The following is a 15,099-nucleotide window of genomic DNA, read 5'->3' on the forward strand; positions in this document are numbered from 1 at the left end:
GCCAGGCCTCCCTGTCCATCACCAACTCCCGGACCTTACTCAAACTCATGTCCATTGAGTCAGTGATGTCATCCAACCATCTCATCCTCTGTCGTCCCCTTCTCCTCCTGCCTTCAATCTTTCCCAGCATCAGGGTCTTTTCCAATGAGTCAGTTCCTTGCATCAGGTAGCCAAATGCTCAGCAAATGTTTTTTTTTGTTTGTTTTTGTTTTAATTTTTGGCTATGCCACAGGGCATATGAGATCTTAGTTCCCCAACCAGGGATCAAACCTGTGCCCCCTGCATTAAAAGCCTGGAGTCTCAACTGCTGGACTGCCAGGGAAGTCCCATCAAATGTTAATCTTTAAGCTATTTCCATTTCTCCATTTGCCCTCTTCACCTTCAGTATGTTTGTGTGTACACATACATATGACATATATGATAACACATATTATACATGTATATTACAATCATATATATTATAATCTCAGGGACAGGGTTTACAGTTGGAAGGAATTTCTAGATTAAATCCAAACCTGTCTTACCCCTGAATATGTACATTGATTACATTTGTATTTTTTCTGTTGGACTCAAATGGGTGATCAGGTTAGTGACAAAAATGATATTAAAATTTGAGATTCCTGACTTGGGGTTGCATTCTTTCTATTTTTCTTCAATTTAACATTACTTTATTCCCCAGTGGCTCAGACAGTAAAGAATCTGCCTGTAATGCAGGAGACCCGGGTTCAGTCCCTGGGCCGGGAAGATGCCCTGGAGAAGGGAATGGCAATCCACTCCAGTATTCTTGTCTGGAGAATCCTGTGGACAGAGGAGCCTGGTGGGCTGCAGTCTGTGGGGGCACGAAGAAGGAACAGGACTGAGCAAGTAACACTTTCACTTATGTAAATAGTCATTCTCTCTCAATATCATGAAATATTCCATAGTCTGTTGACTCTCAGTAAACTATGACTTCACAGTGCAGTGCTGTGCTCAGTCATGCCAACTCTTTGAGACCCCGTGGACTGCCGCCAGGGTGGCTTAATGGTGACGAATCCACCTGCCAATGACTTCACAGCAATGTGGCTTCAGTTCAGTTTAGTTGAGTCGTTCAGTCGTGTCCGACTCTTTGCGACCCCGTGGACCGCAGCACGCCAGGCTTCCCTATCCATCCCCAACCCCCGGAGTTTACTCAAACTCATGTCCATCGAGTTGGTGATGCCATCCAACCATCTCATCTCTGTCGTCCCCTTCTCCTCCTGCCTTCAATCTTTCCCAGCATCAGGGTCTTTTCAGGTAAGTCAGCTCTTAGAATCAGGTGGCCAAAGTATTGGAGTTTCAGCTTCAACATCAGTCCTTCCAATGAATATTCAGGACTGATTTCCTTTAGGATGGACTGGTTGGATCTCCTTGCAATCCAAGGGATTTCTTGATTCCTGGTCTTTTCATAAATTAGAAAGTTTATTCACTTAAATCTTTAATGAAAACCCAGTGATCATCCAGGTGGTCAGAAGAACCTGCTTCAGGAAATACATAAATCTTCACATGGTACATTTTCAATTTTCAGATATTAGTTTCATCAATACATAATCTAATCTTAGAGTCCCTGAATAAGGGCTCACACTCTATTTTATGCTCCATCTCTGATTCATGGCAAGATCTTGGGCAAGTCACTTGACCTTCTTATATTTCAATGTGTCAAACTGCCATAAAACTGAGTAAAGCATGACCTCATTACAAATCCGATAGACTTGAAAGCTGTACTTTAATAAAGAATTATCAAAAGAGAACTCTAGCTGGTAAAATGTAAAGAATCACAATAATGAATTTTACTATAATAAGTTAAGATGACTTTGAAATACAGTCTTTAGCAAATAAAGTCATGATAAAGTTTCAAAGTGTTTTATTTGGGTGAAATAGGTTAAATGATGGAAGAAGAAACATTATTTTAGAAATTGCCTGGTTTTCAAAACCATAGATTCTAGCAACTTAATTATAAGGAGCAGAAGACTATCAGAACCCAATAAACCTTTAAGAATTAAACACATTTCATCTCTAGGCCATTTTTCCTTCTTCTTATACAATGTATACCAAATTTTAAAATGTATTTAACTAACTGCTGTATGAAAAGCATGGCAAAAGAATACCAATTCCCTTAGCATATTTGGCCATTTAGACTGTAACTCACTGTATTACTGAATATTCTTTTAATTGACTTTGTATTCATCCCTTTCCCCCTATTTCCAACTCTCCTATTAACATACAGTTTATTCCCACTCAAGTTTCCGCCCAGGAAGACAGGATGATGGTGATAATCACGTACAGTGGATGCTATCTTTCTCATCTGCAGAGGGAAGGCAGCACCATTCCCTGGCTCTCTGTGGCAGCCTCCCTTTAAATTGCACAGCTGGTTCCCCCTTTCTACCACATTCTAGAAGGCATATTAGTAAGAACAGTTCCATAGATATTTGTCTGAGGCCATCACACAAGTCCTGGGCACCTACAATGTACCCAAACATTTTCCATTGTCTTAAAACATCTTTTCTGCAGGCTGTGTCAAAGCCAGAAACAAGCATAACCAAGCAAAGCCTTTTCTAGCAGAGGTTGTCAGTCACACACTTTGCCACATTCTCTGAAAGAGTATGCAAATAATAACTTTCAACTGTTGCCAGGCCCTGTAAACAAAAGATCAGATTCTGTGCTCTGCCTTGGCAAGAAAAGAAACTGCAGCATTTTGTCAAGATTTTTACAAAGTTCTGGACTTTGCATTTCTAACTGATATGGTCCTTTTTCTGGTATACAGAAAATTGAAAATATGAGTAAATTTTAGATGAAAATACTACTTGAAAAGAAATATAATTAAGATTGTGCATTTAAAAATGGTCAAGCTCCATAGTAGAGTCAATTAAACTGTGTGTTCCAACTCTAATCTAGGGAATTCTATGTATCTATTTTTTTCCTTCTTTGTTTCTGTAGATCTACGAATAAAGATCTGATCTCTTAGGACCAGGTAACTAACACACACACACACAAATCAAAGCATGGGGTTTGCAAGTCTACAGAAGATGTACAGGTACACTGATTTCAGTAAGACTAGGGTCAGGATGAGTAGTGTTTTCCATAGGGGAAAAAAAAATAACAGTAGGAGAGGGAGATTATTCAAACATACAAAAAAAATAAATTCAGTGGAAATGTAAAAACATTAAGGTAAAGCTGGCTAAACATATGAGCATGACACGGATTTAGCAACCGAGCATATATATTCATTTGTCTTCGACATTACTTGAAAAGCAAACGTCTAAGCAGTTTCTCGCGCGAGGACGCTTGCTTCCTCCAGACCCCTGTCCTCGGCTGCCGAACGTGCGGCCGCCCCCACCCTAGAATTGCCCACGTCTCCCCAGCGGCGGGGGCCAGCGGGAGACCGCGAGGCCAGGGCCAGCCCGCTGCCCCGGGGCGCGAGATGCGAGGGGCTGGTGGTGGGGTTAGGAAGGGGAGGAGGGGGTCTCGCCGGCGGGGTGCGCCTGGGGCGAGGGGCAGGGGCTTCTGAAGCCGGAGCCGCCCCCCGTCGGCTACGCAGCCGCTCTGTCTCCGTCCTGGCCCTGCGGGCACTCTTCGGGGCACGCGCCCCGCACCCCTCCCCGTCTCTCCGCGCCGGGGGTCCCAGCCCCGCCGTCGGCGCGCGCGCGCGCGCAGGGTCGGCGGGAGGCCGGGCGCGGCGGGGGCGGGGCCAGGGCTGGGGGCGGGGCCGGAGGCGGGGCCAGGCAGCAAGGCCCAGCCCTCGCGGCGCGGCGCAGGGCGAGGCGGCGGCGCGGCGGCGGAGGGATACGCGGCGCCCTATATATACCGCGGGGCGCAGGCTCGCGGCGCGGCGGTGGTGTCGGTAGCCTGGCGGGCGCGGAGCCGTTAGCGCAGTTGGCGGCGGCGGTCGGCGACGGCACAGCACTCAGCGCACACGGCGCCCCGGCAGCAGCTGTAGCGGAGGCGCCCTGCGGTCCCGGCCCCGGCGCGGCCACCCTCGCTCTCTCGGCCTCCCTGCCTCGCTCGCACCATGGTAGGTGGGGCGCGGCCAGTGTCGGCGCCGCGGCCGCCTGCCCGGGCTCTCCCGATCCTGTCTCTTTCCCCGTCTTTCCCTCGCGGGTGGCTTTTCCTGGCTTCCGGGTGTTGCGCAGCCGCTGCGGCTCAGGACGCGCTCTGGGTTTGCCTCCCGGTTTTCTCGACCGGGCAGCACCGTTTACGTTCCGGCCCGTCGTGGGGCCGGGGTTGGCCGCGCCCGGCCCCCGGCGGGGGTTCTGGCCGCGCCGAGGCCCCCGCACCCGCCCGCTCCGCCGTCCGCCCCCGGGCTGCTCTAGGGGTTGGGGGCCGGGCGGGGCCGCGGCCCGACTCCGGCTTGCGGGCGGCGGAGAATGAATGGGCCGGAGCGAGCCGGTGGCGCACGTCGCCGCGGCCGGGGCGCGGGACCGCCGCCGTCCCCTCGGGGCGCTCCTCCCGCCTCCCTCCCGGGGGGCGCGGCGCGGCGCGGGCGTGGGTCGGGAAGGAAGGAGCCGGGGAGGGTGGGGTGGGGGCAGGAAGGCGCGGGGCGGGGGGCGGCGGGGGCGGAAGCGGCGGGCCGGCAGCTCTGCCCGGGCGGGGCCCTGCGGCGGCCCGGGGCCCCGCGTCGCGGCGGCTGGCGCCCCTGCAGACCCGCCCCGCGCGGTGGTGGAGGCGAGCGGGGCACCAGGCGGGCCTCCCCCCCGCGGGAGGCACTCGGCCGCGCTAACTGGGGCGGGGGGCGGGGAGGAGCGCTGGCGCGCGCCGCGGTCTCCAGTGGAGACGCGAAGTTTGTGCTCCGGGGGAGGTGGCGGCGCGCAGGGCAGAAGCGGGTGGGAGGCGCGGGGCGAGCTCGGGCCCCGCCCGTGGCGGGTGTGGGGGTCTCCCTGGCCTGGAAGGAGAGGCGCCCCGCACCCTGCTCCCGGGGCCACCTCGCCCGGCACTTTTCTCCGGCCCTCGGTCCCTCCCGTCCGAGAGGAGATGCCCTCCCCGTTTCCGCCGCCTCTGCAGCTCCCGGGCGGCCAGATGCGCCCGTGCGCCTCTCCGGGTGTGCCATCCCCCAGCCGGCAGGGCTGACATCACCCCCCGTCTTTCTGGCTCGGCGGGGCGGGGAGGCGGCTCTCGGCGGGGCCCGCGCACCTCTGCCCCGAGGCCGACGCGTTGTGGCGGTGAGCGTGTCCTTCTGTGTCGAGACGGGCCGACAACCTCGATCTCCACTCTCAGAGGACACTTCCCCCGGCGAGGTGACAGCTTCTTGCGAGGTGTGGCCGGCAGCGCTTCCTGTTGTACGAGGCAGAGACGTAGTCCTAGCATTACATAAATCCTCGTGTCTCCTTTCTTCGGTGTAAGAAAACCGGCGTGCCATTTCTGGGGTAGGGAGGAGAGGAGACAGTTCTAATTTGAAAAAAAAGTTTCCTCCTTAAGTCAATATGTTGGAACATCATTCTTATTGTGAAAGTTTTCATTTGAGTTCGGATAAACTACCATCAGCTTTCTACTAGAACTTGTTTTGGAACTGGCTTCGTTAAGACATCCTTCATTAAAATAAAAATACATGTTAACTGTCCTTGAGATGCCGAATTCCCATGGCTGGAGGCACAAGATCAGCGTTGCAGAGACCAAATAATGCAAGTGAGAATTACCTTCGTGGCCATTACCTCCTCTAGTAAAGTGTGTTTATTAGGAGCAGCTCTTAGATCACTCTTAAAATGGGTAGAGTAGATATCCTCTAACAAAGTTAATAGTTCCTCTCAAAAAAAGAGGGTACAATCTCATAATTATTATGTAGTTTCTGTGTACTTCATTTTTGCAGTTTTGTAACAGCTCAATTGTAGGACCGTTCCATTATTCCCCCCCCCCCCGACTTTTGAATCATAGGATAATTTAAGGAAGGACATTTAGTTGTTCTAAATGGTAGGCTTTTAACAAATAACTGCCTAATTTAAGTGATTGGAAAGCATGGAAATGAAGTTGGTAGGATAACCCATTGCTGTATGTATATTTTTTCCACTTAATTGTATCTCATAAAATAGATATGAAAGCCTGTTAATCCAAGCCAATGCCATTATGTAACGCCAGTTTGGAGATTTGGAGTGCCCGCAGCGGTGCGCAAGGTGCACTGAAAGCCTGACCTGGCCCGGGTCCTGGCTGCAGGGACAGCCGCGGCAGGTTGGGTCCCTCGGTGGATGGCCGCGGGGATCGCGGCGTCTCCGTGCAGTAGGTGGCGCTCTTCTTCCCAGAGCCGGGCCCTGCGGCTGCTGCAGTGGGCCTGTTGCCACTAGAGGTGCCATTTCTCAAATGATGAACTGACTCTCCTCGTTAGACCCACCGCAGAGCAGAGAGCCGGTAGGCCCAGAGAAGAAAACCTGAAGTGAGACTTTGTCTCTAACTTGTCATCCTTTGTTTTTAAAACAGATAAAGGGTTCCCTGCATTCTAATTGTTTCTCTTAAATGACATGGCTGAAATTTTCACAGCTGAGAAAGATCACTATTAAAAGACTTAATTGGAAAAGCAGTGCTGACTCCAGTCTCCCGTAGGTTGAATTATAACCTTTTCTCTTTCTATGCAGGCTGATCAGCTGACGGAAGAGCAGATTGCTGGTAAGTGGATGACTACAGGGGGTCTCGGCAGACCAGGACTGGGTAGACTCAGTTCTGGTGACTCTTCCCTCTCCCCTTAGTCTGAGCAGTTTTCTGAGGACTTTATTTAAACGCACACAACAAGCAGAGATATTTAGGTTAAATGTTACTCCTTGTCAGTCTTTGTAAAGATTGTCAGATAATGTAAAAGTAAGTGGAACTAAGGATACACAATTGTTACACTCTGGGGTACTTCAAGGTGTGCTAGGCTTTGTATGGAATGAGACTGCATGGAGCCTGCTATTCAGAAAGGTAGTTTAGAATTCTTACGCCTCTTTGTAACGCACCATGAAAGCTTGTGCTTGCTATTCTAAATGGGAATGGGTGAGGAGGATAGTGAAGACCACCGTAATCATCGGGAAGGGAATGAAGTTAGTGTAGATTTTAGCTTTTAATGTTCCTTGGAGGACTTTTTTGTGATTTTTTGACCTCGGTATGTGGCATGCCACATCTTAGTTCCCCAACCAGGGATTGAACTTGTGCCCCCTGCATTGGGAGTACAGAGTCTTAACCACTGGACTGCCAGGGAAGTCCCTGGAGGGGTTTTTGAGATGGTTTCTCTTCAGGAAACCAGGATTGCCTTTGAAATACTCTGAATGCCATGCAGAGAGAACACACTGGTTGCCAGGGATTGTCCATTTCTGGGACCTGCCTCTCCTGTTGCTGTGAAACAAGGCGTTCTTACGGCTGTGGAGAAGTCACAGGAAGGGACCTTCAGGGAGCATGCGGACCCACCTTCCCTTGTCGGATTGGACCTGGCACTAAACTGTGTTGAAGCTTAGCCTTTAAAAATGTGGGAATTTTGTTTTATGGAACTGGTTGCCTGGAGTGACGTGTGTTCTGTGTGAGGGCGTGTCCAACGTGACTGCTGTGGTCTTTGTTTCAGCAGATAAAGAGCAAGTGGTTTCTGTTAACTTGCACAACTTGGCTTGCTTTGGCAAGTTCAGGGGATGGGCGTGCTGTGACTGGGTTGGGTGAAGACATTCATTCTAAAAGGTAAACTTGTGTTTTCAGAATTCAAGGAAGCTTTCTCCCTATTTGACAAAGATGGTGATGGCACCATCACAACCAAGGAACTTGGAACCGTCATGAGGTCGTTGGGTCAGAACCCAACAGAAGCCGAATTGCAGGACATGATCAACGAGGTGGACGCTGATGGTAAGGGCTTTGGAACTGTGAAGGAGTGCAGTGTTGTGTAATTCAAGTTCAGACACGTTACCAGGTTGTCTTTGAGGTGTCGAGAGCAAGGCAAGTGTGAAAGATCCTGTCTGTGGTTTCCTTACAGCTGTTGACAATTAAAATAGAAGATTTCAGGCCTGCCTCTAGCCCTGCTTGCTGTCCAGAACATTTCCTGGATCAGATCACAGTATTGTTCTTTTTTGCTTGCCATGACCTGTAGCTCAGTCTTTTATCAACTGGCCCATGAGTCTGCACTGAGTACTATGGGGAAAGTAAAAATAAATAGCCATAGACCTTTTAAAAAAGCTTGGTCATCTCAGGAGACAAACCCCAAGTGAAGTGGGGGAAGAACCTTCTTAGATGTTAATGTATAAAAGTGAGTACAGTGTGAGCTGTCGATGTGTTTATTGAAGAGAATTTCAGGGATCACGTGAGGCTTGGAGGTGGGGTGCATGATGACCAAAGGAACTAGATTTATAGAAGCTACTAGGAGGACGCGGAGCCAGAAGCAAATGGCTGTTCGGTCATTTGTTCTCTGGATTCCAGAGCAGTGGACAGGAGACCGTTTTACTGTTTGCTTCTATCAGTAAGTAGTTTTTAATCACTACCCTCTCCCCCCAAAGAAGAACCATGTGCTTTGGAAACAGTATTAAATTAGTAGGTTTGGTTTATGTAATACATTTAAGTAAATTAATTAAATCTATAAACATAACATTGTAGAACATTAGTAAATTTTGAAAAGATGAAATAGGAATGAACAGTTTGGATCTAGACTTTCTTGATCAGCTTGATAGTAGCCATTTAAAAATATGGTATAACAAAAAAAGTATGGTATAATGTGATAAAACAGTTAACACTGCGGGTCACATATATTTAGAAGCAGGGGTTTGGAGTCAGCTCTTTAACAGTGGTTTGAGTCCATTTGAGCTACTTCTAAAGACTGTTTTCATCGTTAATAATTTGGAGAAAGAGGTTTATTCATAGTTCTGTCTCATTTGACTGCTAAGGTAATCAGCCATCTGGGAACATAGGGTGGCTCTCTTATAGTCTAGCCCAGGAAACTGTCTGGGGACTGGCAAAATGTATTAGGCCCTCCGATTGTATGGAACAAGGAGGGGAAGTTTTCTCAAGCTATAGAATCTAACATTCGCAGTGAATGAATATGTTGAAATGCTGAAGGACATCGCTATAGGGCTATAAGAGATCATTTCAGACAACTGATTTTTGCCATGAACATCAATAATGCTTTAAATATTTGGAGGCCAAAACGCTTTGAAGGAATCTGTGAATTATTACTTTGTTTTAAAGGTACTGGTGAAAAAGAGGAACTTGACGTAAGGCTTTTTTTCCTTTTAACTTAATTTTTATTTCTGTTCAAGTCACACTGTTGATCTGGTGGCTCGTCTCTGGCGTATTCGGCTGTTGGTTTTAAAGGAGGAGTTTGGAATACTGGCCACAGAACAGATTCTGCTGACAGTTCCCTGATTGTTAATGATCTGAGCTGAGGAAACACTTCCGAGCCCATGCCCTTAGTAGGAAATAAAGATACCGAGTTGGGAGAAAACAGTTAGGTGACTTCCCATAAAGTGTCTGAGAAGCGCCTCCTGGAGAAGACTCCTGCATTCATGGCCCCTCGCATGAGAGTCACCTTTTCCCCACTCATGTCTTTCCCATTTGCGTGTTTCCTTAAAAACCTCGGTGGCTCAGTGATGGGTCTTCACCAGCATCACTAGTGTAGGCAGACTTGGATCCGAGGGATCTCCCTGACTTGGGGGAAGGCGGTCTCAGGTGCCTCCCTTGGGAGTGGAAAGATTTCAGCCAGCACTGCTGTGGCCTCCCCCCCCGCCCCGTTGAACTGTACAAACCTTTCAGTGGCCGAGAAGCTGTGTGTACAGCTTCCTTTGCATCATTAAATGCTGTCCTGGCCATTGATTACCAGTTTGAATTACATGAATCATGTGAAATTGCCCTGGGAAGTTTTTGAATAGTTTAGATCTAAGGTAATTCAACCTGATAAAGCAGTTCATCAGTTTGTCTTACAAATGTTTACTGTTCTATAAAGTGATTCTAAAATTACCTCTCTTGAGTGGCATTAACTGGAGCACTTATTTTACACAAGGTTTTGTTTTTTAATTTGAGGTAATGGCACCATTGACTTCCCAGAATTTTTGACTATGATGGCTAGAAAAATGAAAGACACCGACAGTGAAGAAGAAATCCGCGAGGCGTTCCGAGTCTTTGACAAGGTAACCCTGTGTCTGCATTGCTAACTGTAGTGAAATACGACTTTCCCATCATTTGTAGAAGCTTTCACGTGCTTTCCTAGTTAGAACACTTTACCTACCTGCCTCACCGCCTGTAATCTCACTTTCAAATATCTTGACTTATTGCAGTAACCTTATCATAAGAGAGTAAGCATAAAAAATAGCAGAGAAATTTTGAACCGGATTTCTTGGCTGTGACTTGCCACTCCTTTGCTTTGTAAAAGCCCCTGCGGCTTCTCCTGCCTGCATGTGTTTAGTGGTGGAGGGGGAGCGCGAGAGCCGGCACGTGCACACAGGGGCAGCGCTTCGGTCAGAGCCCTGCTTGCCACGCGGCACCGAGTCCCTGCCCCTGACAGTGCGGCGTGTTCGCAGGATGGCAATGGATACATCAGCGCCGCAGAACTGCGCCACGTCATGACAAACCTGGGAGAGAAGCTGACAGACGAGGAAGTAGACGAGATGATCAGAGAAGCGGACATCGATGGAGACGGGCAAGTCAACTACGAAGGTAAGACACCGCCTCTCCTCAGCTTGCTCTGTGACGGTCCTCCCTCTAGGGTCTGTGAGCAAGTTAACTGCTGCAGCGAGGGCTTTTCCCTTAGCAGACTAGAGATGTTACGTTCATTAAAGCTGCTTTTGAAGGTAACTGAAAGTTATGATTATTTGTCTTTTCAGAATTCGTACAGATGATGACTGCAAAATGAAGACCTACTTTCAACTCCTTTTTCCCCCCCTCTAGAAGAATCAAATTGAATCTTTTACTTACCTCTTGCAAAAAAAAAAAAAAAAGTTCATTTACTCATTCTGTTTCTATATAGCAAAACTGAATGTCAAAAGTACCTTCTGTCCACACACACAAAAAATCTGCATGTATTGGTTGGTGGTCCTGTCCCCTAAAGATCAAGCTCCACATCAGTTTTCCGATATAAATACTTGTCCTACCTTAACAATAAGGACGCGCTTAGTGGACTCCTGGCAGGTCCATCTGCTCATGATTAATAACACTGTCTGGGCTGGCCAGTTTTTCATGCATGCAGCTTGACAATTGAACACAGTCAGGCGTTTGTATTAAAAATGAAAAAGTGAAAAAAACAAATTCAAAACCTACTCCAAGGGGTTCTAGTTAAAATTGTTAGTGTAAATTGCCATAGCTGGGTTACTGAGAAGGGGCGTTTAAGGTTGGCTCGCCTCAGGATGCTGTGTAGGAGAGCTGTCCGGGCGTAGCCCCACTGCTGCAGGATGGGCCTCATCGTCCCCTGGTGACCGTGACACACCCTGGCGGCACGCCCGCGTGTGTCTTGTACTAGAGCGGAATGGGTGTCAGGCTATCACCATTCATACAAATTTTTAAAACGAAACTTTTACCAAGGGAGCATCTTTGGACTCTCTGTTTTTAAAACCTTCTGAACCATGACTTGGAGCCGGCAGAGTAGGCTGTGGCTGTGGACTTCAGCACAACCATCAACATTGCTGTTCAAGAAATTTACAATTTACGTCCATTCCAAGTTGTAAATGCTAGTTTTTTTTTTTTTTTTTCCAATAAAAAGACCATTAACTTAAAGTGGTGTTAAATGCTTTGTAAAGCTCAGACCTAAACAGGGATGAGCCAGTTGGAGGGGAGGCCAGTGTACCTTTAAAAATGCCCACAGCCCAGCATTGGGTACCCCCCACCCACACAGACATGCATCCCAGCACCAACCACTGAGCCCAAGACCTTGCCCAAAACCAAGCAGATACTGATGGCTTCATCTTGTTTACGGTCATGTGGGTCTATTTGTATTTTCACTGGGGGGAGGGGGGAGTGAATCATGGTAACAATGATTATTCAGGCAGTAGAGCTCTTAAAGGAAAAAACAAAAACCACTTTCTCTCAAGCATGTATTTAGGGGTTCTTATAAATTGTGCTGCTGATTTCCTGTTTTATGTGACTCTTTGAGACCGTCTGTGCAAGAGATGACCTAGTGCGTCTGTAGTTGAATCCTTGCTGTGTGTGGTGGAAGCAGCGGTCACTTTTCTAAGCCAGTCTCTTCATGCCTGACGGACACTACCGGTCACCTTTTGAGGCACAATTTTTAATTTATGATTGTACTTAACTTTAGACTTCTTTTTAACTTGACTTTGCTCTTCCCCACCCCCTCCCTGCCCCCAGTAGAACCAATTCTAACCCCCCAGCTTGGAAGTAAAACTCCAGCCTAGAGGGAATTTTGTATTTCTTTACGAAACTGTAACTAAAACTAAAGAGATGCTGGTACTGATCTTGGCGGTGGGATTGGTCTGCCTAAAAGTCCCCTAAAAAGCATATTGGATTTAGTGCAGAACTCTTTTTGAAGGCTGAATGTGCATTTTTCAGGGTGTTAACTGGTTGCATCTTAGGAGATTGGGTTTTGAGTGTTCCTGTGTGGGAGGTCTTCCTTGGTCCCGGAACAGCAGCAGGCTGCTAGCGAGGCGGTGAGATGCTCTCTGCAGCCCATCGGGTGCCTTCAGGGTTGGTTTATGGAGACCCTGCGCTTCTCCGTCTCCTGCTCCCCGTCTCTCTGGCATTTTGCAGCTCCTTCGTTTTCCCCGCCAGAGGGGTGGGTCAGAGCCATGGGGAGGAGCCTGCCCCTCTGCCTGGCTGCTGGTCTCTAGGCTGGGTGGTCGGTAGAAGAGAGTTTGGCATCATGGGCGAGGCTTGGCTTGCTTAACTCCCTGAATCTGGAAGGAGCATCTCAGTACCGTGGAGGTTTTCTCCTGGTGAGATAGGACTGGGGTTTCTGGTTCGAGGAAGTGGATAACCTGGATATTTCTTGCTGGGAGGTCAAGTAGCCAGACTGTTCACCCATTGTCAGGCCTGTGGCCAGTGACTTCTTGGTAGCTTTAAAAAGGGTTAAGGACAACTTGGCTTGTTTTTCAGGAACTTTGCCTTCTATCTTAACCCTTTCACCGTGTCTTTTTTTCTAGAAGCTGAGTGGACTCCATGTTGGTCCCATAGCCTTTCCTAAAAGACCACCCTTGTAGCCAGATTCTTAAGTGGCCAGGATCCTGTTTAGGAACCAGAAATGTAACCCCAGGGGGTGCTGAGTTCCAGTTTGGCCTCGAGGGGAAGCTTAGTCCACTGGAGCCTTTCTGGCCTTGGAGGGGACGACCAGCCCCCAGGGGTCAGGTGTCTGCAGTCCACGGGGGTTTGTGAGGAGATGAGCTGGGCGAGGGGGGCACGACTCTGAAACTTGGCCAGACTTCCTGAAAACTCTGGCCCCACTTCTAACTGCTCTATAAATACATATACATATATTTATATACATATAGAGTGACTAGTTTAACTGGCATCCGCTTGAGCCTAAGACTTGCCATAGAAAACGGCTGAGCCCTTGGCGCGCACGCTCATGGTTGCGATCTCCATCTGTTCGGGGTAGGTGTCGAGCAGCCGTGTCTGGATGTTTCAGATGGGCTCCTGATGCACTGTTGCCAAGGAAGGCTTTTTTTTTTTTTCTGGTTTTTTGACAAACGAGTTTTTTGCACACTTTAAATTGGTGACTTTCAGCAACTTTCAAACACACTGAAAACTAGCTACTGTACATATTTTTATATCCTCTTTATAAACGCATGTCTGACTGTACTCGTGACCACTTCGTCACGCGGGGCTGTCCAGTCGGCCTGGCGCGCCTTGGGCCGTTGGAGAAGCAGTGCGACTAGCAGCCCCTCAGCAGTCCTGGGAACTTCCTCCTGAGCAAAGAATGTAAATTTGGTCAAGTCTGCTCCTGGTTCATTCAGTCATTTTCAACATTTGAAGTAATTACTGTATATCCTGAATACACCTATCCTTTTGGCAGTGACTAGATTTCCACGAATGTGTCTTACTCTATCCTTCAGCTGGCGGTTACTCTTAGCTCTTACTGATCCCCTGAAGTTGTTCTGCAGGAGACAGAAGTTCTCTGCTGTCTGTATCCCTCGGAGGAAGAAGGTGTAGTGGCGGTGGAGTGTGTGTTCTTTCTCCAAATTTATTATAATGTTTGTTAAACACGTCTGTAGCCAAGATGGTGGTAGTTCCCTTGTTACGGAAGTCACCCTTCACCGTGGCGATTTGCGAAGGAGATGTACTTGAATGTTTCTGTAAATCTTTTGAGATAAACTGTTTGGGGATTTAACCACCTCTCTGATGGGGGACCAACTCTATGGAAATTGTAAATAAGTTTTATTTATAAACCTGGCACTGTATTCAATAAACATTTCTGCAGCCTTTCATCTCTAACTGTGAACTCTGGAGGTTTTTAGCCCGCGCTGCTGTCCATTCCGTTTGCTCAGTGAACAGGCTGTACCTGCCCACAGGTGTGATTCTGCCTGGGCCCTAGTACGGTAGCGGAGGGCCCAGAGCCACCACAGAGACGTCCCACTCTGGCCTTACCCTGTTTTGAAAGTTCAGGTCTGGGGGCTTAGCCTGGTGGTGCAGTGGCTAAGACTCTCCCTTCAGGGCATGGAGCTGGGTTCAAACCCTGGTCGGAGAACTAGACCCCATATGCTGCAATGAAATGAAGCCCGGAGTGGCCAAATATTAAAAAAATACAGTTCAGGTGTTAATAGCTGATATTTTAACACAGTATCCTGGCATTTTAATGTATCCCTGTTGGCGTTGTGTGGAAAATTCACACCATGAAAAGACTGATTCCTCTTTAACCTCAAGGTTAATTCAAGTCTCTCTGGAAATTGTGTGAAGAAGTACACTTAGACATTAGATGGGGGTTTACATATTAGCTGGGAATTTACAGTTCCATAAGCAGCTGCTTCTGCCCAAGTCCTGGGCAGGACAGCTGAGGAGCGGCGGGGTCCGGGTGGCGACCGGGAGAGGGGCGGGGCGGTGGTGCTCCCCATTGGAACCTGGGGGTGGAGGCCTGGCCCTCGCCACTGTGGCCCCCACGCCGGTCTGGAGACCGTGTCCTCAAGCAGGAGCGGCGGCCGGCTGCCCCCTGTGTTTGCAGAAGGGCCTACCGCTGACTGCCTCGCCCCCTTAACAAAGCCCGAGAGCTGAGAAGGCCGAACG

At 48.7% G+C, this 15,099-nt stretch overlaps 1 protein-coding gene across 2 annotated transcripts; it reads left to right on the forward strand.

Moving 5' to 3' along the window:
• The first annotated feature begins 3,791 nt into the window (after positions 1-3,791).
• CALM1 (calmodulin 1) lies at positions 3,792-14,313 on the forward strand. 2 transcript variants are annotated; one of them, XM_043472769.1, is made up of 7 exons: positions 3,868-4,027; positions 5,576-5,634; positions 6,573-6,603; positions 7,657-7,800; positions 9,961-10,067; positions 10,458-10,593; positions 10,761-14,313. In XM_043472769.1, the coding sequence occupies exons 2-7, from the start codon at positions 5,629-5,631 to the stop codon at positions 10,787-10,789; spliced, it is 453 nt and encodes a 150-aa protein (XP_043328704.1). In that variant the 5' UTR covers positions 3,868-4,027; positions 5,576-5,628; the 3' UTR covers positions 10,790-14,313. The 2 variants fall into 2 exon arrangements, with proteins under 2 accessions (XP_043328705.1, XP_043328704.1); XM_043472770.1 differs by lacking the exon at positions 5,576-5,634 and having other exon boundaries at positions 3,792-4,027.
• Positions 14,314-15,099: the final 786 nt, after the last annotated feature.

Source organism: Cervus canadensis, chromosome 6, assembly GCF_019320065.1.
Source record: "Cervus canadensis isolate Bull #8, Minnesota chromosome 6, ASM1932006v1, whole genome shotgun sequence".
In the NCBI taxonomy this organism is placed as follows: domain Eukaryota; kingdom Metazoa; phylum Chordata; class Mammalia; order Artiodactyla; family Cervidae; genus Cervus; species Cervus canadensis.

Coding starts and splice junctions, on each gene's coding strand:
- CALM1 (XM_043472769.1), top strand. Junction 7,801..9,960: donor CAACGAGGTGGACGCTGATG/GTAAGGGCTTTG, acceptor TTTTAATTTGAG/GTAATGGCACCATTGACTTC. Junction 10,594..10,760: donor CGGGCAAGTCAACTACGAAG/GTAAGACACCGC, acceptor TTGTCTTTTCAG/AATTCGTACAGATGATGACT.